Source organism: Salvelinus namaycush, unplaced genomic scaffold (assembly GCF_016432855.1).
Source record: "Salvelinus namaycush isolate Seneca unplaced genomic scaffold, SaNama_1.0 Scaffold2491, whole genome shotgun sequence".
Classification (NCBI taxonomy): Eukaryota; Metazoa; Chordata; class Actinopteri; order Salmoniformes; family Salmonidae; genus Salvelinus; species Salvelinus namaycush.
Window position 1 is genome coordinate 1 of NW_024059332.1, and position 23,872 is coordinate 23,872.

At 44.7% G+C, this 23,872-nt stretch overlaps 1 protein-coding gene across 1 annotated transcript; it reads left to right on the forward strand.

Moving 5' to 3' along the window:
• Window positions 1-3,449: 3,449 nt before the first annotated feature.
• Window positions 3,450-8,086, forward strand: LOC120039049 (transient receptor potential cation channel subfamily M member 1; the record flags this gene model as incomplete). The annotated part of the gene is made up of 4 exons (XM_038984575.1): window positions 3,450-3,655; window positions 4,426-4,558; window positions 4,812-5,045; window positions 5,187-8,086. Coding segments are annotated over 4 exons (1,600 nt in total), but the record flags the coding sequence as incomplete, so codon positions are not given.
• Between the last annotated feature and the right edge of the window lie 15,786 nt (window positions 8,087-23,872).

Consider the following 23,872-nt stretch of genomic DNA (forward strand, 5'->3'; position numbering starts at 1 on the left):
GACTGTGTTGTGATGTTGTGTAGGAGACCTGGGGATTTAACCTGGTCATTACTTGGGATTTAACCTGGTTCATTCATGTAGTTGACTGTGTTGTGATGTTGTGTAGGAGACATTGGGATTTAACCTGGTTCATTCATGTAGTTGACTGTGTTGTGATGTTGTGTAGGAGACCTGGGGATTTAACCTGGTTCATTCATGTAGTTGACTGTGTTGTGATGTTGTGTAGGAGACCTGGGGATTTAACCTGGTTCATTCATGTAGTGGACTGTGTTGTGATGTTGTGTAGGAGACCTGGGATTTAACCTGGTTCATTCATGTAGTTGACTGTGTTGTGATGTTGTGTAGGAGACCTGGGATTTAACCTGGTTCATTCATGTAGTGACTGTGTTGTGATGTTGTGTAGGAGACCTGGGGATTTAACCTGGTTCATTCATGTAGTTGACTGTGTTGTGATGTTGTGTAGGAGACCTGGGGATTTAACCTGGTTCATTCATGTAGTTGACTGTGTTGTGATGTTGTGTAGGAGACCTGGGGATTTAACCTGGTTCATTCATGTAGTTGACTGTGTTGTGATGTTGTGTAGGAGACCTGGGGATTTAACCTGGTTCATTCATGTAGTTGACTGTGTTGTGATGTTGTGTAGGAGACCTGGGGATTTAACCTGGTTCATTCATGTAGTTGGACTGTGTTGTGATGTTGTGTAGGAGACCTGGGGATTTAACCTGGTTCATTCATGTAGTTGACTGTGTTGTGATGTTGTGTAGGAGACCTGGGGATTTAACCTGGTTCATTCATGTAGTTGACTGTGTTGTGATGTTGTGTAGGAGACCTGGGGATTTAACCTGGTTCATTCATGTAGTTGACTGTGTTGTGATGTTGTGTAGGAGACATTGGGATTTAACCTGGTTCATTCATGTAGTTGACTGTGTTGTGATGTTGTGTAGGAGACCTGGGGATTTAACCTGGTTCATTCATGTAGTTGACTGTGTTGTGATGTTGTGTAGGAGACCTGGGGATTTAACCTGGTTCATTCATGTAGTTGACTGTGTTGTGATGTTGTGTAGGAGACCTGGGGATTTAACCTGGTTCATTCATGTAGTTGACTGTGTTGTGATGTTGTGTAGGAGACCTGGGGATTTAACCTGGTTCATTCATGTAGTTGACTGTGTTGTGATGTTGTGTAGGAGACATTGGGATTTAACCTGGTTCATTCATGTAGTTGACTGTGTTGTGATGTTGTGTAGGAGACCTGGGGATTTAACCTGGTTCATTCATGTAGTTGACTGTGTTGTGATGTTGTGTAGGAGACCTGGGATTTAACCTGGTTCATTCATGTAGTTGACTGTGTTGTGATGTTGTGTAGGAGACCTGGGGATTTAACCTGGTTCATTCATGTAGTTGACTGTGTTGTGATGTTGTGTAGGAGACCTGGGGATTTAACCTGGTTCATTCATGTAGTTGACTGTGTTGTGATGTTGTGTAGGAGACATGGGATTAACCTGGTTCATTCATGTAGTTGACTGTGTTGTGTAGGAGACCTGGGATTACCTGTCATTCATGTAGTTGACTGTGTTGTGATGTTGTGTAGGAGACCTGGGGATTTAACCTGGTTCATTCATGTAGTTGACTGTGTTGTGATGTTGTGTAGGAGACCTGGGGATTTAACCTGGTTCATTCATGTAGTTGACTGTGTTGTGATGTTGTGTAGGAGACCTGGGGATTTAACCTGGTTCATTCATGTAGTTGACTGTGTTGTGATGTTGTGTAGGAGACCTGGGGATTTAACCTGGTTCATTCATGTAGTTGACTGTGTTGTGATGTTGTGTAGGAGACCTGGGGATTTAACCTGGTTCATTCATGTAGTTGACTGTGTTGTGATGTTGTGTAGGAGACCTGGGGATTTAACCTGGTTCATTCATGTAGTTGACTGTGTTGTGATGTTGTGTAGGAGACCTGGGGATTTAACCTGGTTCATTCATGTAGTTGACTGTGTTGTGATGTTGTGTAGGAGACCTGGGGATTTAACCTGGTTCATTCATGTAGTTGACTGTGTTGTGATGTTGTGTAGGAGACCTGGGGATTTAACCTGGTTCATTCATGTAGTTGACTGTGTTGTGATGTTGTGTAGGAGACCTGGGGATTTAACCTGGTTCATTCATGTAGTTGACTGTGTTGTGATGTTGTGTAGGAGACCTGGGGATTTAACCTGGTTCATTCATGTAGTTGACTGTGTTGTGATGTTGTGTAGGAGACCTGGGGATTTAACCTGGTTCATTCATGTAGTTGACTGTGTTGTGATGTTGTGTAGGAGACCTGGGGATTTAACCTGGTTCATTCATGTAGTTGACTGTGTTGTGATGTTGTGTAGGAGACCTGGGGATTTAACCTGGTTCATTCATGTAGTTGACTGTGTTGTGATGTTGTGTAGGAGACCTGGGGATTTAACCTGGTTCATTCATGTAGTTGACTGTGTTGTGATGTTGTGTAGGAGACCTGGGGATTTAACCTGGTTCATTCATGTAGTTGACTGTGTTGTGATGTTGTGTAGGAGACCTGGGGATTTAACCTGGTTCATTCATGTAGTTGACTGTGTTGTGATGTTGTGTAGGAGACCTGGGGATTTAACCTGGTTCATTCATGTAGTTGACTGTGTTGTGATGTTGTGTAGGAGACCTGGGGATTTAACCTGGTTCATTCATGTAGTTGACTGTGTTGTGATGTTGTGTAGGAGACCTGGGGATTTAACCTGGTTCATTCATGTAGTTGACTGTGTTGTGATGTTGTGTAGGAGACCTGGGGATTTAACCTGGTTCATTCATGTAGTTGACTGTGTTGTGATGTTGTGTAGGAGACCTGGGGATTTAACCTGGTTCATTCATGTAGTTGACTGTGTTGTGATGTTGTGTAGGAGACCTGGGGATTTAACCTGGTTCATTCATGTAGTTGACTGTGTTGTGATGTTGTGTAGGAGACCTGGGGATTTAACCTGGTTCATTCATGTAGTTGACTGTGTTGTGATGTTGTGTAGGAGACATTGGGATTTAACCTGGTTCATTCATGTAGTTGACTGTGTTGTGATGTTGTGTAGGAGACATTGGGATTTAACCTGGTTCATTCATGTAGTTGACTGTGTTGTGTAGGAGACCTGGGGATTTAACCTGGTTCATTCATGTAGTTGACTGTGTTGTGATGATGTGTAGGAGACCTGGGGATTTAACCTGGTTCATTCATGTAGTTGACTGTGTTGTGATGTTGTGTAGGAGACCTGGGGATTTAACCTGGTTCATTCATGTAGTTGACTGTGTTGTGATGTTGTGTAGGAGACCTGGGGATTTAACCTGGTTCATTCATGTAGTTGACTGTGTTGTGATGTTGTGAAGATTTAACCCCGTTGGTAAAAGCAACTCCCTGATTGGATCCGCTTTTCCTTCCTGACCTCTGACCAACAGCAACACCTTCTTAGAGGTCAAGTCCGTCTCCAACCAGATCTGGAAGTTCCAGCGTTACCAGCTGATCATGAAGTTCCACGACCGGCCCCTCCTCCCTCCGCCCCTCATCATCTTCAGCCACATCTACATCGTTCTGAAGCACGTCTGTCGCCGCTGCAAGAGGAGAACAGAGGGAGAGCAGGACGACAGGGACAACAAAGGACTACGTTAGTGGTTTTGGGGATATTGGATGACTGATTGGATGACTGGTTGATTGATTGGTTGACTGATTGGATGACTGGTTGATTGGTTGGCTGATTGGTTGACTGATTGGATGACTGATTGATTGGTTGAGTGACTGATTGGATGACTGGTTGATTGGTTGAGTGATTGGTTGACTGATTGATTGGTTGAGTGATTGGATGACTGATGATTGGTTGAGTGATTGGTTGACTGGTTGATTGGTTGAGTGATTGGATGACTGATTGATTGGTTGGTTGACTGATTGGATGACTGGTTGATTGATTGGTTGACTAATTGGATGACTGATTGATTGGTTGAGTGATTGGATGACTGATTGATTGGTTGAGTGATTGGGTGACTGGTTGATTGGTTGAGTGATTGGGTGACTGGTTGATTGGTTGAGTGATTGGGTGACTGGTTGATTGGTTGAGTGATTGGATGACTGGTTGATTGGTTGAGTGATTGGGTGACTGGTTGATTGGTTGAGTGATTGGGTGACTGGTTGATTGGTTGAGTGATTGGATGACTGGTTGATTGGTTGAGTGATTTTGGATGACCTGGTTGATTGATTAGCTAGCTGGCTGAAATGGTTTTCTGGCTGGCCAGCCGGTTGGTTGGCTGTCTGGTTGGTTGGCTGGGTTGGCTGATTGCTCCTTCCAAGACTGATTTCAGTGTGTTTCTACCAGGTTTCAGAAGCAGTTTAATTCCACCAACCGTGGCTCCAGCGTGTGACGTGTGTTTCTCCGTCTGACAGAGCTGCTGCTGAATGCCGAGGAGCTGAAGGTTCTGTACGAGTTTGAGGAGCAGTGTGTGGAGGAGTATTTCAGAGAGAAGGAGGACGAGGAGCAGTCGTCTAACAACGAACGCATCAGGGTCACATCTGAGAGGTCAGAGACCGGACAGCTAGAGACCGGACAGCTAGAGACCGGACAGCTAGAGACCGGACAGCTATGGTCTTCTCTCTTTGGGGGGAAACTACTTACATTTAAATGAGCCTTGTAGAACTGTCTCAGTATTCGCTACAGTTATTCATAGTTATCAGTAAATCTCCCACAATACATTTGGTGTAGTCGGCAGGGTGAGTAAAAAAAAAAATTGAATAAAAGAGTTGTGGTTCTGTTGACTCTCTCTCCTCTTTAGGGTGGAGAACATGTCGATGCGTCTGGAGGAGGTGAACGAGAGGGAGCACTCCATGAAGGCTTCCCTGCAGACGGTGGACCTTCGGCTGGGTCAGCTGGAGGAGTTCTCTGGGCGTATGATGAATGCCCTGGAGAAGCTGGCCGGGGTGGACCACAACGACCTGGTCAGGACCCAGTCGGGGGTATCCTCGGTCTGCGACCCGTCCTCCCTGCTCCGCCACAGCTCCATCAACAGGTTTAATAACTTCTTTAATAATGACTCCAGATGAGAAAGACTGAATGGTCGGCTCATTCATGTACAGTACAGTAGTCTAGTGTTTATGGATGATGTGAGGATGATATGTACTGATTATATATCTGCATGTGTGTCCATCAGCTCTGACGGCTACAGTCTGTACCGGTACCACCTGGAGATGGGAGATGACACCCGCTCCGAGGCTGGGGACATCAAGAGCCCTGAGAGGAAAGTGATCCACAGGAAAGGGAGCATGAGGAAGGTGGTTGAGAGGAAAGGGAGTATGAGAGAAACTACGACCAGCACCACGGCCTCTGTGAAGGAGTATGGAGCCACGTTAGATGTGCTGGGCTCCAGAGAGAGGAATCATTCCAGCTCCAGAGTCTCCGTCTGCGAAGGGGCGAAGGAAACCCCAACCCAGAGGCCTGAGGCTCCTACAGAGCCTTCTCCACAGCCCAGCCCTGCAGCCTCGATGGACGCCGCCCTGGAGAAGGCAGGAGTGACCGTGGAGAAGATCAAGCTAGAAGCAGCCATCTCATATCCTCTGGAGAGGGTCAGGTCCCTGCAGTACCAGTCACCAGAGACCCACAGTGACTGTCTCACCTCCAGGCCCAGATCCAGGAGCACTATGGTGTACAACCCAGCCGATGGGGGAGATGAGGGGGCTACTTGGGCCACAGACGTCAACAACCCCCTCACAGGGGAGCAGGAAATGGTTACCTCCAGATCTCCGACCATGGGTCACTGGGGAGCTCGCTTCGAGTACAAAGTTCACCCCTGCCCGTTCGGCCACATGCCCAAAGTCTCCATGGAGAAGCTAGTCCCCACCACCACCGATACAAAGGACGAGGCAGAAGCCAAAGAGACAACGACAGACAGTGAACCACAGGAGCCAGGGAAGAGTCAGCCAGAGAGCAACAAAGATGGAGGCGAGGAGAAGCAGGAAGCGGAGGCTGAAGATCCTGGTGGGGGCCTTCTGCTTGTGGCAGAGGACAGGATGTATCCATCGCTGAGGTCTAAGAGCCTGAACACCAACCCCAGGAAAGTGAAGGCCAGAGGGGACTGGGCGCAGAGAACCAAGTCAGCCAGTAGTGTAAAAGACCTAACAGCTATGTTTGGAGGGCCTGGGGAGACAGAGACAGAGGTAGAGACTGACAAACAGTATTAAAGATGAGACAGAGGTAGAGACTGACAGACAGTATTAAAGACCTAACAGCTATGTCTGAAGGGACTGGGGAGACAGAGGTAGAGACTGACAGACAGTATTAAAGATGAGACAGAGGTAGAGACTGACAGACAGTGTTAAAGACCTAACAGCTATGTTAGGAAGGACTGGGGAGACAGAGACAGAGGTAGAGACTGACAGACAGTATTAAAGACCTAACAGCTAGGAGGGACTGGGGAGACAAAGACAGAGGTAGAGACTGACAGACAGTATTAAAGACCTAACAGCTATGTTTGGAGGGACTGGGGAGACAAAGACAGAGGTAGAGACTGACAGACAGTGTTAAAGACCTAACAGCTATGTTTGGAGGGACTGGGGAGACAGAGACAGAGGTAGAGACTGACAGACAGTGTTAAAGACCTAACAGCTATGTTTGGAGGGACTGGGGAGACAGAGACAGAGACTGACAGACAGTGTTAAAGACCTAACAGCTATGTTAGGAAGGACTGGGGAGACAGAGACAGAGGTAGAGACTGACAGACAGTATTAAATATGAGACAGAGGTAGAGACTGACAGACAGTAATAAAGATGAGACAGAGGTAGAGACTGACAGACAGTATTAAAGATGAGACAGAGGTAGAGACTGACAGACAGTGTTAAAGACCTAACAGCTATGTTTGGAGGGACTGGGGAGACAGAGACAGAGGTAGAGACTGACAGACAGTATTAAAGACCTAACAGCTATGTGTGGAGGGACTGGGGAGACAGAGACAGAGGTAGAGACTGACAGACACTGTTAAAGACCTAACAGCTATGTTAGGAAGGACTGGGGAGACAGAGACAGAGGTAGAGACTGACAGACAGTATTAAAGACCTAACAGCTATGTTAGGAAGGACTGGGGAGACAAAGACAGAGGTAGAGACTGACAGACAGTATTAAAGACCTAACAGCTATGTTAGGAAGGACTGGGGAGACAGAGACAGAGGTAGAGACTGACAGACAGTATTAAAGATGAGACAGAGGTAGAGACTGACAGACAGTATTAAAGATGAGACAGAGGTAGAGACTGACAGACAGTAATAAAGATGAGACAGAGGTAGAGACTGACAGACAGTATTAAAGACCTAACAGCTATGTTAGGAAGGACTGGGGAGACAGAGACAGAGGTAGAGACTGACAGACACTGTTAAAGACCTAACAGCTATGTTAGGAAGGACTGGGGAGACAGAGACAGAGGTAGAGACTGACAGACAGTATTAAAGACCTAACAGCTATGTTAGGAAGGACTGGGGAGACAAAGACAGAGGTAGAGACTGACAGACAGTATTAAAGACCTAACAGCTATGTTTGGAGGGCCTGGGGAGACAGAGACAGAGGTAGAGACTGACAGAAAGACAAAAAGCCTCAAAGACAGAACACCTGTGACTGACGTCTGATGATGTCTGACTGGCATTACTCAGTGTGGAATGGAATAAACTAGCCAATGGTGTGTGGTAGAGCTGAGCAGCACTGAACTACTGTCTGAGACCCAGGAACGTTGCATATCTTGGTTTTTACAATTCATTCCAGTTGATGGGGACAGCTTTGAGCGAGCGAATGGGGAAAGTGCAGCGATTATTGAGTTGTTGTTAAATGTTTATTTTTTATTTTCTATTGTATTAAATATATTTCATGTTGATTAATCAAGCAAATAACATTGCAGATACAGACAGCCATCTTATAAAGATAAGGGATATTTGTATTAATCTAAAATGGAACTCATTACACAAACAAGGTAAGAGACGAGGCATAGTTTTTCCAAACATTTGCTTGATCCTTAAAAATGAGTAAAAAGGGACAATTATAGTGACCTCTGTGTAACACAGATTGAATAACGTTGAATTCTGAAATAAAAAAATGTAAATATTTGAATTACACTTGTGTTGAGTATCATCAGCATGTCGGTCTATCTGTGAGTTAAAATGTTGTAACAGCGCCCTCTACAGCTCAGCTGAGGAAAACAAAGGACCTTATTAAATCAACAATCCACATGGAAGGATCATACAGCAGGGATGGTCAGCTCCAGTCCTCCAGGCTGATTTATGACTGGTTGATAGAAGAAAACAAGAGAAAGAAGAAGAAACATGAAGAACACAATAGGTAAGTAAGAATACTATATACAGGGTCAGTTAATACCACACTATATACAGGGTCAGTTAATACCATACTATATACAGGGTCAGTTAATACCATACTATATACAGGGTCAGTTAATACCATACTATATACAGGGTCAGTTAATACAATACTATATACAGGGTCAGTTAATACCATACTATATACAGGGTCAGTTAATACCATACTATATACAGGGTCAGTTAATACCATACTATATACAGGGTCAGTTAATACCATACTATATACAGGGTCAGTTAATACCACACTATATACAGGGTCAGTTAATACCATACTATATACAGGGTCAGTTAATACCATACTATATACAGGGTCAGTTAATGCCATACTATATACAGGGTCAGTTAATACCATACTATATACAGGGTCAGTTAATGCCATACTATATACAGGGTCAGGTTAATACCATACTATATACAGGGTCAGTTAATACCATACTATATACAGGGTCAGTTATTAATACCACACTATATACAGAGTCAGTTAATACCATACTATATACAGGGTCAGTTATTAATACCACACTATATACAGGGTCAGTTTATTACCATACTATATACAGGGTCAGGTTAATACCATACTATATACAGGGTCAGTTAATACCATACTATATACAGGGTCAGTTATTAATACCACACTATATACAGAGTCAGTTTATTACCATACTATATACAGGGTCAGGTTAATACCATACTATATACAGGGTCAGTTAATACCATACTATATACAGGGTCAGTTATTAATACCACACTATATACAGAGTCAGTTAATACCATACTATATACAGGGTCAGTTCAATATCATACTATATACAGGGTCAGTTAATACCATACTATATACAGGGTCAGTTAATACCATACTATATACAGGGTCAGTTAATACCATACTATATATATGGTCAGTTAATACCATACTATATACAGGGTCAGTTAATACCATACTATATACAGGGTCAGTTCAATACCATACTATATACAGGGTCAGTTAATACCATACTATATACAGGGTCAGTTAATACCATACTATATACAGGGTCAGTTAATACCATACTATATATATGGTCAGTTAATACCATACTATATACAGGGTCAGGTTAATACCATACCATATACAGGGTCAGTTAATACCATACTATATACAGGGTCAGTTAATACCATACTATATACAGGGTCAGTTATTAATACCATACTATATACATGGTCAGTTAATACCATACTATATACAGGGTCAGTTATTAATACCATACTATATACAGGGTCAGTTAATACCATACTATATACAGGGTCAGTTATTAATACCATACTATATACATGGTCAGTTAATACCATACTATATACAGGGTCAGTTATTAATACCACACTATATACAGGGTCAGTTTATTACCATACTATATACAGGGTCAGGTTAATACCATACTATATACAGGGTCAGTTAATACCATACTATATACAGGGTCAGTTAATACCATACTATATACAGGGTCAGTTAATACCATACTATATACAGGGTCAGTTAATACCATACTATATACAGGGTCAGTTAATACCATACTATATACAGGGTCAGTTAATACCATACTATATACAGGGTCAGTTAATACCATACTATATACAGGGTCAGGTTAATACCATACTATATACAGGGTCAGTTAATACCATACTATATACAGGGTCAGTTAATACCATACTATATACAGGGTCAGTTAATACCATACTATATACAGGGTCAGGTTAATACCATACTATATACAGGGTCAGTTAATACCATACTATATACAGGGTCAGTTAATACCATACTATATACAGGGTCAGTTAATACCATACTATATACAGGGTCAGTTAATACCATACTATATACAGGGTCAGTTTAATACCATACTATATACAGGGTCAGTTAATACCATACTATATACAGGGTCAGTTCATACCATACTATATACAGGGTCAGTTAATACCATACTATATACAGGGTCAGTTAATACCATACTATATACATGGTCAGTTAATACCATACTATATACAGGGTCAGTTCAATACCATACTATATACAGGGTCAGTTAATACCATACTATATACAGGGTCAGTTAATACCATACTATATACAGGGTCAGTTATTAATACCACACTATATACAGGGTCAGTTCATTACCATACTATATACAGGGTCAGGTTAATACCATACTATATACAGGGTCAGTTAATACCATACTATAGGTAACAACATCTCCACCCCGCTGATCCTCAACACTGGGGCCCCACAAGGGTGCGTTCTCAGCCCTCTCCTGTACTCCCTGTTCACCCACGACTGCGTGGCCATGCACGCCTCCAACTCAATCATCAAGTTTGCAGACGACACTACAGTGATAGGCTTGATTACCAACAACGACGAGACGGCCTACAGGGAGGAGGTGAGGGCCCTCGGAGTGTGGTGTCAGGAAAATAACCTCACACTCAATGTCAACAAAACAAAGGAGATGATCTTGGACTTCAGGAAACAGCAGAGGGAGCAGCCCCCTATCCACATTGACGGGACAGTTGTGGAGAAGGTGGAAAGTTTTAAGTTCCTCGGCGTACACTGTTACGCACGCCTCTAAGAAGAGGGAACGCAACACCCTTCTACAACTCAACTCCCCGTGAAGTGAAAAAGGTATGGGACTGTAGGTGCGAGTAAGGATGACAAAAGGCAGAATTTACCGTTTACTAGGATTTATTTCCTTTACGCGGTAATATGGGGAAAAGGGGCTGGACGGAACCAAAGCAAAGAAAGTAAATATCAAATCCCTTTCTCCTATCTTACCTGCCTACCAAAATACAGGGGGTGGTCCGCCCAGGTCTTACCTAGTGTGCCTAGACAGTGAATATACTACGGGTATATGTATGCCCGCGGGCCTCTTGCCTAAGCACTCCCTAGGTGCCTTCCCCTTCCCCCCTGGGAACAAATGAAACAGAATATTAAACAATTTCACAAACACACTGAGAAACACAGGACATCAAATAGGCTCTGACTGAGCAACAAATTCACACAGAACATACCAAAGCTGCTCCCATCAACAACTAACATAGTACATACCAACTGCCTGTCTCACTCTCAGCAATGATCTCTCTCTCTGAGAACACAACCAGCATATGATATAACCCTCTGCAATCATCCCTCTCTGCAATCATCCCTCTCTGCAATGATCCCTCTCTGCAATGATCCCTCTCTGCAAGGATCCCTCTCTGCAAGGATCCCTCTCTGCAAGGATCCCTCTCTGCAATGATCCCTCTCCGCAATCATCCCTCTCTGCAATCATCCCTCTCTGCAATCATCCCTCTCTGCAATCATCCCTCTCTCTATTCTCCCCTCTGAGCAACAGAACACATATAGCTTCAGAAGGAATCTAATTGAAGACAGCTGCATCCTGACGAGGGGGCGGGGTCAGCTCTCCAATCATCAATTTGGGGCCGACCAATCAGCTGTTTGGGGAGAATTTCAGGAAGCCATCTCCTTAAAAACACACACACTCAAATACAAACTACAACACAGAAACTGGTGAACGTAACATACACATCACGGACAAACTGAATTGGTCCACCCACACAGACAGCGTGGTGAAGAAGGCGCAGCAGCGCCTCTTCAACCTCAGGAGGATGAAGAAATTCAAGAAATTCAAGAAATTCAAACACTCACGAACTTTTACAGATGCACAATTGAAAGCATCCTGTCGGGCTGTATCACCGCCTGATACGGCAACTGCTCCGCCCTCAACCGTAAGGCTCTCCAGAGGGTAGTGAGATCTGCACAACGCATCACCGAGGGCAAACTATCTGCCCTCCAGGACACCTACACAACCCGATGTTACAGGAAGGCCAAAAAGATAATCAAGGACAACAACCACCCGAGCCACTGCCTGTTCACCCCGCTATCATCCAGAAGGCGAGGTCAGTAAAGGTGCATCAAAGCGGGGACCGAGAGACTGAAAAACAGCTTCTATCTCAAGGCCATTAGACTGTTAAACAGCCATCACTAACATTGAGTGGCTGCTGCCAACATACTGACTCAACTCTAGCCACTTTAATAATGGACAAATGTATGTAATAAATGTATTACTAGCCACTTTGAACAATGCCACTTTATATAATGTTTACATACCCTACATTACTCATCTCATATGTATATACTGTACTCTATACCATCTGCTGCATCTTGCCTATGCCGTTCGGCCATCACTCATTCATATATATTTATGTAAATATTCTTATCCATTCCTTTACACTTGTGTGTATAAGGTAGTAGTTGTGGAATTGTTAGGTTAGATTACTTGTTAGATATTACTGCATGTTCGGAACTAGAAGCACAAGCATTTCACTACACTCGCATTAACATCTGCTAACCATGTGTATGTGACAAATAACATTTGATTTGATTTCTTGGGCACAGGGACTATGGTGGTCTGCTTGAAACATGTTGGTATTACAGACTCGGACAGGGAGAGATTGAAAATGTCAGGGAAGTCACATGCTCGGAATACACGTCCTGGTAATCCGTCTGAAACTCAAAGCGGCTGCGGAGAGTGTGATCACCCAGCCGTCCGGAACAGCTGATGCTCTCATGCTTGTTTCAATGTTACTTGCCTCGAAGCGATCCTAGAAGTTATTTAGGGTTGGGGTATGTACGTACAGTCACCGTGGGGACGACGTCCTCAATGGACTTATTGATAAAGCCAGTGACTGATGTGGTATACTCCTAAATGCCATTAGAAGAATCCCGGAACATATTCCAGTCTGTGCTAGCAAAACAGTCCTGTAGTTTAGCATCTGCTTCATCTGACCACTTTTTTATGGACCGAGTCACTGGTGCTTCCTGCTTTAATTTTCGTTTGTGAGCAGGAATCAGGAGGATAGAATTATGGTCAGATTTGCCAAATGGAGGGTGAGGGAAAGCTTTGTACATGTCTCTGTGTGTGGAGTAAAGGTGGTCTAGAATTATTTTCCCTCGGGTTGCACATTTAACATGCTGATAGAAATTAGGTAAAACTGATTTAAGTTTCCCTGCATTAAAGCCCCCGGCCACTAGGAGTGCTGCCCCTGGATGAGCGTTTTCCTGTTTGCTCATGGCGGTATACAGCTCATTGAGAGTGCTTTTAGGGCCAGCATCGTGCTGGGCCACCACTGCGCCACCTCCCGGGTGGCGCAGTGGTCTAGGGCACTGCATCGCAGTGCTAGCTGCGCCACCAGAGTCTCTGGGTTCGCGCCCAGGCTCTGTCGCAGCCGGCCGCAACCGGGAGGTCCGTGGGGCGACGCACAATTGGCATAGCGTCGTCCGGGTTAGGGAGGGTTTGGCCGGTAGGGATATCCTTGTCTCAGTATGTAAAATGTAATAAAATGTATGCACTCTACTGTAAGTCGCTCTGGATAAGAGCTTCTGCTAAATGACTAAAATGTAAATGTAAATGTATGTAGAAAATGTAAACTCTCTAGGTAGATAGTGTGGTCTACAGCTTATCATGAGATACTCTACCTCAGGCGAGCAAAACCTCGGGACTTCCTTAGATATCGCGCACCAGCTGTTGTTCACATATATGCATAGGCCCCCGCCCCGTGTCTAACCAGAGGCTGCTGTTCTGTCCTGCCGATGGAGTGTATAACCTGCCACCTCGTGTCTAACCAGAGGCTGCTGTTTTGTCCTGCCGATGGAGTGTTTAACCTGCCAGCTGTATTTTGTTAATGTCGTCGTTCAGCCACGACTCGGTGAAAGTAGGTAGGATATACGTGCTTTCAGTTCCTCACATTTATTTTCCAGCGGTTGAACATTAGCTAGCAGGACAGAAGGCAAGGGCAGATTAGCCACTCGTCGCCTGATCCTCGCAAGGCACCCTGATCTTTTTCCACTAAATCTCAGTTTCCTTCTCAAGCGAATCACGGGGATCTGGGCCTGGTCGGGTGTCTGTAGTAGTATATCCCTCCTGTCCGACTCATTGAAGAAGAACTCCTCGTCCAGTTTGAGGTGACCATCGCAGTTCTGTTGTCCAGAAGCTCTTTTCGGTCATAAGAGACGGTAGCAGCAACATCATGTACAAAACAAGTTACGAACAACGCAAACATTTTTTATTAAAATAGCGTGGTTGGTTAAGAGCTGATAAGAAGGCCGCCCTCCCCTCCGCGCCATCGTATTACATCCAGTATCATATTAACAATATGCACGGATACTGGAGTGATGGAGGTAGATATGTATAGGGGTAAGGTGACTATATACAGGGTCAGTTCCAGTATCATGTTAACAATGTGCACAGATACTGGAGTGATGGAGGTAGATATGTATAGGGGTAAGGAGACAGGGATACTGGAGTGATGGAGGTAGATATGTATAGGGGGAAGGTGACTATATATATCTATAGGATGAACCAGACTAGTGGAGGTCTACAATTTTTTTCTGGGGTCTTGGCTGATTTCTTTTGATTTTCCCATGATGTCAAGCAAAGAGGCACTGAGTTTGAAAGTAGGTCTTGAAATACATCCACAGGTACACCTCCAATTGACTCAAATGATGTCAATTAGCCTATCAGAAGCATCTAAATCCATGGCATCATTTTCTGGAATTTTCCAAGCTGTTTAAAGGCACAGTCAACTTAGTGTATGTAAACTTCTGACCCACTGGAATTGTGATACAGTGAATTATAAGTGAAATAATCTGTCTGTAAACAATTGTTGGAAAATTTACTTGTGTCATGCACAAAGTAGATGTCCTCACCGACTTGCCAAAACTATAGTTTGTTAACAAGAAATGTGTGGAGTGGTTAAAAAACAAGTTTTAATGACTCCAACAACCTAAGTGTATGTAAACTTCCGACTTCAACTGTACGTCTGATAAGGAAGGAAACCAAAAAAAAACACCCACACTGGATTAAAAAAAAAGACAAAAGTAATTTAATTTTTATACAATGTCAGTTCACACTGATCAGATCGATATGTTACAGAGTTGACGAAGGTAGCCGGAAGACAAGTTAACAAGCAGCTTGTACAAAGTATGTTGATAAGGAGAAAAGCCTAATTTAAACCTTTCGGATCTTAAGAGAAAGAACGCCAAAACAAACGGAGGAATGCTTTCATTGTTACACCAACGTGATAGAAAACAAATGGAGGAATGCTTTCATTGTTACACCAACGTGATAGAAAACAATGGAGGAATGCTTTCATTGTTACACCAACATGATAGAAAACAAATGGAGGAATGCTTTCATTGTTACACCAACGTGATAGAAAACAATGGAGGAATGCTTTCATTGTTACACCAACGTGATAGAAAACAAACGGAGGAATGCTTTCATTGTTACACCAACGTGATAGAAAACAAACGGAGGAATGCTTTCATTGTTACACCAACGTGATAGAAAACAATGGAGGAATGCTTTCATTGTTACACCAACATGATAGAAAACAAATGGAGGAATGCTTTCATTGTTACACCAACATGATAGAAAACAAACGGAGGAATGCTTTCATTGTTACACCAACGTGATAGAAAACAAACGGAGGAATGCTTTCATTGTTACACCAACATGATAGAAAACAAATGGAGGAATGCTTTCATTGTTACACCAACATGATAGAAAACAAACGGAGGAATGCTTTCATTGTTACACCAACGTGATAGAAAACAAACGGAGGAATGCTTTCATTGTTACACCAACGTGATAGAAAACAAACGGAGGAATGCTTTCATTGTTACACCAACGTGATAGAAAACAAACGGAGGAATGCTTTCATTGTTACACCAACGTGATAGAAAACAATGGAGGAATGCTTTCATTGTTACACCAACATGATAGAAAACAAATGGAGGAATGCTTTCATTGTTACACCAACATGATAGAAAACAATGGAGGAATGCTTTCATTGTTACACCAACATGATAGAAAACAAACGGAGGAATGCTTTCATTGTTACACCAACATGATAGAAAACAAACGGAGGAATGCTTTCATTGTTACACCAACGTGATAGAAAACAAACGGAGGAATGCTTTCATTGTTACACCAACGTGATAGAAAACAATGGAGGAATGCTTTCATTGTTACACCAACATGATAGAAAACAAATGGAGGAATGCTTTCATTGTTACACCAACATGATAGAAAACAATGGAGGAATGCTTTCATTGTTACACCAACGTGATAGAAAACAAACGGAGGAATGCTTTCATTGTTACACCAACATGATAGAAAACAAACGGAGGAATGCTTTCATTGTTACACCAACGTGATAGAAAACAAACGGAGGAATGCTTTCATTGTTACACCAACGTGATAGAAAACAATGGAGGAATGCTTTCATTGTTACACCAACGTGATAGAAAGTATTCTAGAATGTCTGTATACATCTGTATTTCCAGACATGACGTTCCCATGGTAATTCATGTCCCTCACCATCACTGCATTACAACAGCAGCTCTATCAAACATATCTAGTACATGTAGTAACTCAAGCCATCACGCATCGTTCCACAAAAACAAGTGATTATTATACCGTCAGTCTCTGCCCCCCGTCGTCTCAATACACAGGTTACGCTGTATGAGTTTTCATTACAATTCTTCATCATTTTAAAGCAACTGTCCAGTGTTTACACGTGTTTATGAAATATGACCTATAAAATGTATTCGTTTTCCTTCCAAAAATGGGTAATTAAGTATGTTGAAAAGCAGCTTTTCTGTTTGGAAAGGTGTGGGCGTAACCCCAAACAACAGAACGGTGTAGACGTAACCCCAACAACAGAACGGTGTGGACGTAACCCCAACAACAGAACGGTGTGGACGTAACCCCAAACAACAGAACGGTGTGGACGTAACCCCAACAACAGAACGGTGTGGACGTAACCCCAACAACAGAACGGTGTGGACGTAACCCCAACAACAGAACGGTGTGGACGTAACCCCAACAACCGAACGGTGTGGACGTAACCCCAACAACCGAACGGTGTGGACGTAACCCCAACAACCGAACGGTGTGGACGTAACCCCAAACAACAGAACGGTGTAGACGTAACCCCAAACAACAGAACGGTGTGGACGTAACCCCAACAACAGAACGGTGTAGACGTAACCCCAACAACAGAACGGTGTAGACGTAACCCCAACAACAGAACGGTGTAGACGTAACCCCAACAACAGAACGGTGTGGGCGTAACCCTAAACAACAGAACGGTGTGGGCGTAACCCTAAACAACAGAACGGTGTAGACGTAACCCCAACAACAGAACGGTGTAGACGTAACCCCAACAGAACGGTGTAGACGTAACCCCAACAGAACGGTGTAGACGTAACCCCAACAGAACGGTGTGGACGTAACCCCAAACAACAGAACGGTGTAGACGTAACCCCAACAACAGAACGGTGTAGACGTAACCCCAAACAACAGAACGGTGTAGACGTAACCCCAAACAACAGAACGGTGTAGACGTAACCCCAAACAACAGAACGGTGTAGACGTAACCCCAACAACAGAACGGTGTAGACGTAACCCCAAACAACAGAACGGTGTGGACGTAACCCCAACAACAGAACGGTGTAGACGTAACCCCTAACAACAGAACGGTGTGGACGTAACCCCAACAACAGAACGGTGTAGACGTAACCCCAACAGAACGGTGTGGACGTAACCCCAACAACAGAACGGTGTGGACGTAACCCCAACAACCGAACGGTGTAGACGTAACCCCAAACAACAGAACGGTGTAGACGTAACCCCAAACAACAGAACGGTGTAGACGTAACCCCAAACAACAGAACGGTGTAGACGTAACCCCAAACAACAGAACGGTGTAGACGTAACCCCAACAACCGAACGGTGTGGACGTAACCCCAACAACCGAACGGTGTGGACGTAACCCCAACAACCGAACGGTGTGGACGTAACCCCAACAACCGAACGGTGTGGACGTAACCCCAACAACCGAACGGTGTAGACGTAACCCCAACAACAGAACGGTGTGGACGTAACCCCAACAACAGAACGGTGTGGACGTAACCCCAACAACAGAACGGTGTGGACGTAACCCCAACAACAGAACGGTGTGGACGTAACCCCAACAACAGAACGGTGTAGACGTAACCCCAAACAACAGAACGGTGTAGACGTAACCCCAACAACAGAACGGTGTGGACGTAACCCCAACAACAGAACGGTGTAGACGTAACCCCAACAACAGAACGGTGTAGACGTAACCCCAACAACAGAACGGTGTAGACGTAACCCCAAACAACAGAACGGTGTAGACGTAACCCCAACAACAGAACGGTGTAGACGTAACCCCAACAACAGAACGGTGTAGACGTAACCCCAAACAACAGAACGGTGTGGACGTAACCCCAACAACAGAACGGTGTGGACGTAACCCCAACAACAGAACGGTGTGGACGAAACCCCAAACAACAGAACGGTGTGGACGTAACCCCAACAACAGAACGGTGTAGACGTAACCCCAACAGAACGGTGTAGACGTAACCCCAACAGAACGGTGTGGACGTAACCCCAACAGAACGGTGTGGACGTAACCCCAACAACAGAACGGTGTAGACGTAACCCCAACAACAGAACGGTGTAGACGTAACCCCAACAACAGAACGGTGTAGACGTAACCCCAACAACAGAACGGTGTAGACGTAACCCCAACAACAGAACGGTGTAGACGTAACCCCAACAACAGAACGGTGTGGACGTAACCCCAAACAACAGAACGGTGTGGACGTAACCCCAACAACAGAACGGTGTAGACGTAACCCCAACAACAGAACGGTGTGGACGTAACCCCAACAACAGAACGGTGTGGACGTAACCCCAAACAACAGAACGGTGTGGACGTAACCCCAAACAACAGAACGGTGTGGACGTAACCCCAACAACAGAACGGTGTGGACGTAACCCCAACAACAGAACGGTGTGGACGTAACCCCAACAACAGAACGGTGTAGACGTAACCCCAACAACAGAACGGTGTAGACGTAACCCCAACAACAGAACGGTGTGGACGTAACCCCAACAACAGAACGGTGTGGACGTAACCCCAAACAACAGAACGGTGTGGACGTAACCCCAACAACAGAACGGTGTGGACGTAACCCCAACAACAGAACGGTGTAGACGTAACCCCAACAACAGAACGAGTAAACATTATTTGGATATGAGTTAACAGAACATGAACATTTTATAAAGTGAGTTTTCCACTGGACAGTTTCAGTAAATAAGAATGTTTTTGACCATTTAAATAAGAATGGTTTTGACCAATCAACCATGACCATCACACACAACAGTTCTGTGTTGAAAATGGATGGGAGTTGCTTTCTTCAGTCTTTACAGTCTTGATATGGAGTGGTACATCAATTTACCTTCAATACACACAATCAGCATCAACTACTGACCCTTCACATGAAATATGGATTTGTTAGAAGCACCTTTTATCTGAACAGACAGACAGACAGGCAGACAGGCAGACAGGCAGGCAGGCAGGCAGGCAGGCAGGCAGGCAGACAGACGATAAAGTGCAGCAGGTCAGACTAATACAACAGTGGTTTTATAAACCAGAAAGAACCAGATGTAGCAACAGAGAACAGATATAAGGATATTAATATGAACTGTAAAAAGTGTCCTAATCAACATGTTTTTTTTGGGGGGCGATAATAAGAGCTAATATAATGAAACATGTAGAAAGTGGTATACCTTGTGGTTTCACAAAGCATGCTGGGAGTAACGCCAGTGTCCAATGTCTTATAGGATGCCGTACAAAAATATAATACCATTAGCAACATTTGCATGAAAAGGAACCAACGATAGAACTCAAGAGGTTTTTGCTTGTTGCTACTTTTCAAAAGCACTGGTATGAGTCAGTATCTGCTACCGTGGTGGTGGTATGAGTCGGTATCTCCTACCGTGGTGGTTGTATGAGTCAGTATCTGCTACCGTGGTGGTTGTATGAGTCGGTATCTGCTACCGTGGTGGTTGTATGAGTCGGTATCTGCTACCGTGGTGGTGGTATGAGTCGGTATCTGCTACCGTGGTGGTGGTATGAGTCGGTATCTGCTACCGTGGTGGTGGTATGAGTCGGTATCTGCTACCGTGGTGGTGGTATGAGTCGGTATCTGCTACCGTGGTGGTTGTATGAGTCGGTATCTGCTACCGTGGTGGTTGTATGAGTCGGTATCTGCTACCGTGGTGGTTGTATGAGTCAGTATCTGCTACCGTGGTGGTGGTATGAGTCAGTATCTGCTACCGTGGTGGTTGTATGAGTCGGTATCTGCTACCGTGGTGGTTGTATGAGTCGGTATCTGCTACCGTGGTGGTTGTATGAGTCGGTATCTGCTACCGTGGTGGTTGTATGAGTCAGTATCTTCTACCATGGTGGTTGTGGTCGTTGTATGAGTCAGTATCTGCTACCGTGGTGGTTGTCGTCGTTGTATGAGTCAGTATCTGCTACCGTGGTGGTTGTATGAGTCGGTATCTGCTACCGTGGTGGTTGTATGAGTCAGTATCTGCTACCGTGGTGGTTGTATGAGTCAGTATCTGCTACCGTGGTGGTTGTATGAGTCAGTATCTGCTACCGTGGTGGTTGTATGAGTCGGTATCTGCTACCGTGGTGGTTGTATGAGTCAGTATCTGCTACCGTGGTGGTTGTATGAGTCAGTATCTGCTACCGTGGTGGTTGTATGAGTCAGTATCTGCTACCGTGGTGGTTGTATGAGTCAGTACCTGCTACCGTGGTGGTGGTATGAGTCGGTATCTGCTACCGTGGTGGTGGTATGAGTTGGTATCTGCTACCGTGGTGGTGGTATGAGTTGGTATCTGCTACCGTGGTGGTGGTATGAGTCAGTATCTTCTACCGTGGTGGTTGTGGTCTATGTATGAGTCGGTATCTTCTACCGTGGTGGTTGTGGTCTATGTATGAGTCAGTATCTTCTACCGTGGTGGTTGTGGTCTATGTATGAGTCGGTATCTTCTACCGTGGCCGTTGTATGAGTCAGTATCTTCTACCATGGTGGTTGTGGTCGTTGTATGAGTCAGTATCTGCTACCGTGGTGGTTGTCGTCGTTGTATGAGTCAGTATCTGCTACCGTGGTGGTTGTATGAGTCGGTATCTGCTACCGTGGTGGTTGTATGAGTCAGTATCTGCTACCGTGGTGGTTGTATGAGTCAGTATCTGCTACCGTGGTGGTTGTATGAGTCAGTATCTGCTACCGTGGTGGTTGTATGAGTCGGTATCTGCTACCGTGGTGGTTGTATGAGTCAGTATCTGCTACCGTGGTGGTTGTATGAGTCAGTATCTGCTACCGTGGTGGTTGTATGAGTCAGTATCTGCTACCGTGGTGGTTGTATGAGTCAGTACCTGCTACCGTGGTGGTGGTATGAGTCAGTATCTGCTACCGTGGTGGTGGTATGAGTTGGTATCTGCTACCGTGGTGGTGGTATGAGTTGGTATCTGCTACCGTGGTGGTGGTATGAGTCAGTATCTTCTACCGTGGTGGTTGTGGTCTATGTATGAGTCGGTATCTTCTACCGTGGTGGTTGTGGTCTATGTATGAGTCAGTATCTTCTACCGTGGTGGTTGTGGTCTATGTATGAGTCGGTATCTTCTACCGTGGCCGTTGTATGAGTCAGTATCTTCTACCATGGTGGTTGTGGTCGTTGTATGAGTCAGTATCTGCTACCGTGGTGGTTGTCGTCGTTGTATGAGTCAGTATCTGCTACCGTGGTTGTCGTATGAGTCAGTATCTCCTACCGTGGTGGTTGTGGTCGTTGTATGAGTCCGTATCTGCTACCGTGGTGGTTGTATGAGTCGGTATCTACTACCGTGGTGGTTGTATGAGTCGGTATCTGCTACCGTGGTGGTTGTCGTCGTTGTATGAGTCAGTATCTCCTACCGTGGTCGTTGTGGTGGTTGTATGAGTCAGTATCTGCTACCGTGGTGGTTGTGGTCGTTGTATGAGTCAGTATCTTCTACCGTGGTCGTTGTAGTCGTTGTATGAGTCAGTATCTGCTACCGTGGTGGTTGTATGAGTCAGTATCTCCTACCGTGGTGGTTGTATGAGTCGGTATCTGCTACCGTGGTGGTTGTATGAGTCAGTATCTGCTACCGTGGTGGTTGTATGAGTCAGTATCTTCTACCGTGGTGGTTGTATGAGTCAGTATCTTCTACCGTGGTGGTTGTATGAGTCAGTATCTGCTACCGTGGTGGTGGTATGAGTGAGTATCTTCTACCGTGGTGGTGGTATGAGTCAGTATCTCCTACCGTGGTGGTTGTATGAGTCAGTATCTTCTACCGTGGTGGTTGTATGAGTCAGTATCTGCTACCGTGGTGGTGGTATGAGTCAGTATCTGCTACCGTGGTGGTTGTATGAGTCAGTATCTGCTACCGTGGTGGTTGTATGAGTCAGTACCTGCTACCGTGGTGGTGGTATGAGTCAGTACCTGCTACCGTGGTGGTATGAGTCGGTATCTGCTACCGTGGTGGTGGTATGAGTTGGTATCTGCTACCGTGGTGGTGGTATGAGTCGGTATCTTCTACCGTGGTGGTTGTGGTCTATGTATGAGTCGGTATCTTCTACCGTGGTGGTTGTGGTCTATGTATGAGTCAGTATCTTCTACCGTGGTGGTTGTGGTCCATGTATGAGTCGGTATCTTCTACCGTGGCCGTTGTATGAGTCAGTATCTTCTACCATGGTGGTTGTGGTCGTTGTATGAGTCAGTATCTGCTACCGTGGTGGTTGTTGTCGTTGTATGAGTCAGTATCTGCTACCGTGGTTGTCGTATGAGTCAGTATCTCCTACCGTGGTGGTTGTGGTCGTTGTATGAGTCCGTATCTGCTACCGTGGTGGTTGTATGAGTCGGTATCTGCTACCGTGGTGGTTGTCGTCGTTGTATGAGTCAGTATCTCCTACCGTGGTCGTTGTGGTGGTTGTATGAGTCGGTATCTGCTACCGTGGTGGTTGTGGTCGTTGTATGAGTCAGTATCTTCTACCGTGGTCGTTGTAGTCGTTGTATGAGTCAGTATCTGCTACCGTGGTGGTTGTATGAGTCAGTATCTCCTACCGTGGTGGTTGTATGAGTCAGTATCTGCTACCGTGGTGGTTGTGGTCGTTGTATGAGTCAGTATCTTCTACCGTGGTGGTTGTAGTCGTTTCTTCAGAAAGGTCTGTCAACTCAAAACAAACTGAGGGCCGTTTTCAGTGAACGGAATGAAAGAAAGTCTGAACTTCAAAACACACAACAACAACAACAATAACAACATTCAAGGCTTTAAAAAGACACTTAAAGCACAGAGGCTAATCAGTGGTGTTAAGTTGAGTAGAGGCTAATCAGTGGTTTTAAGTTGAGTAGAGGCTAATCAGTGGTGTTAAGTTGAGTAGAGGCTAATCAGTGGTGTTAAGTTGAGTAGAGGCTAATCAGTGGTTTTAAGTTGAGTAGAGGCTAATCAGTGGTTTTAAGTTGAGTAGAGGTTACTCAGTGGTTTTAAGTTGAGTAG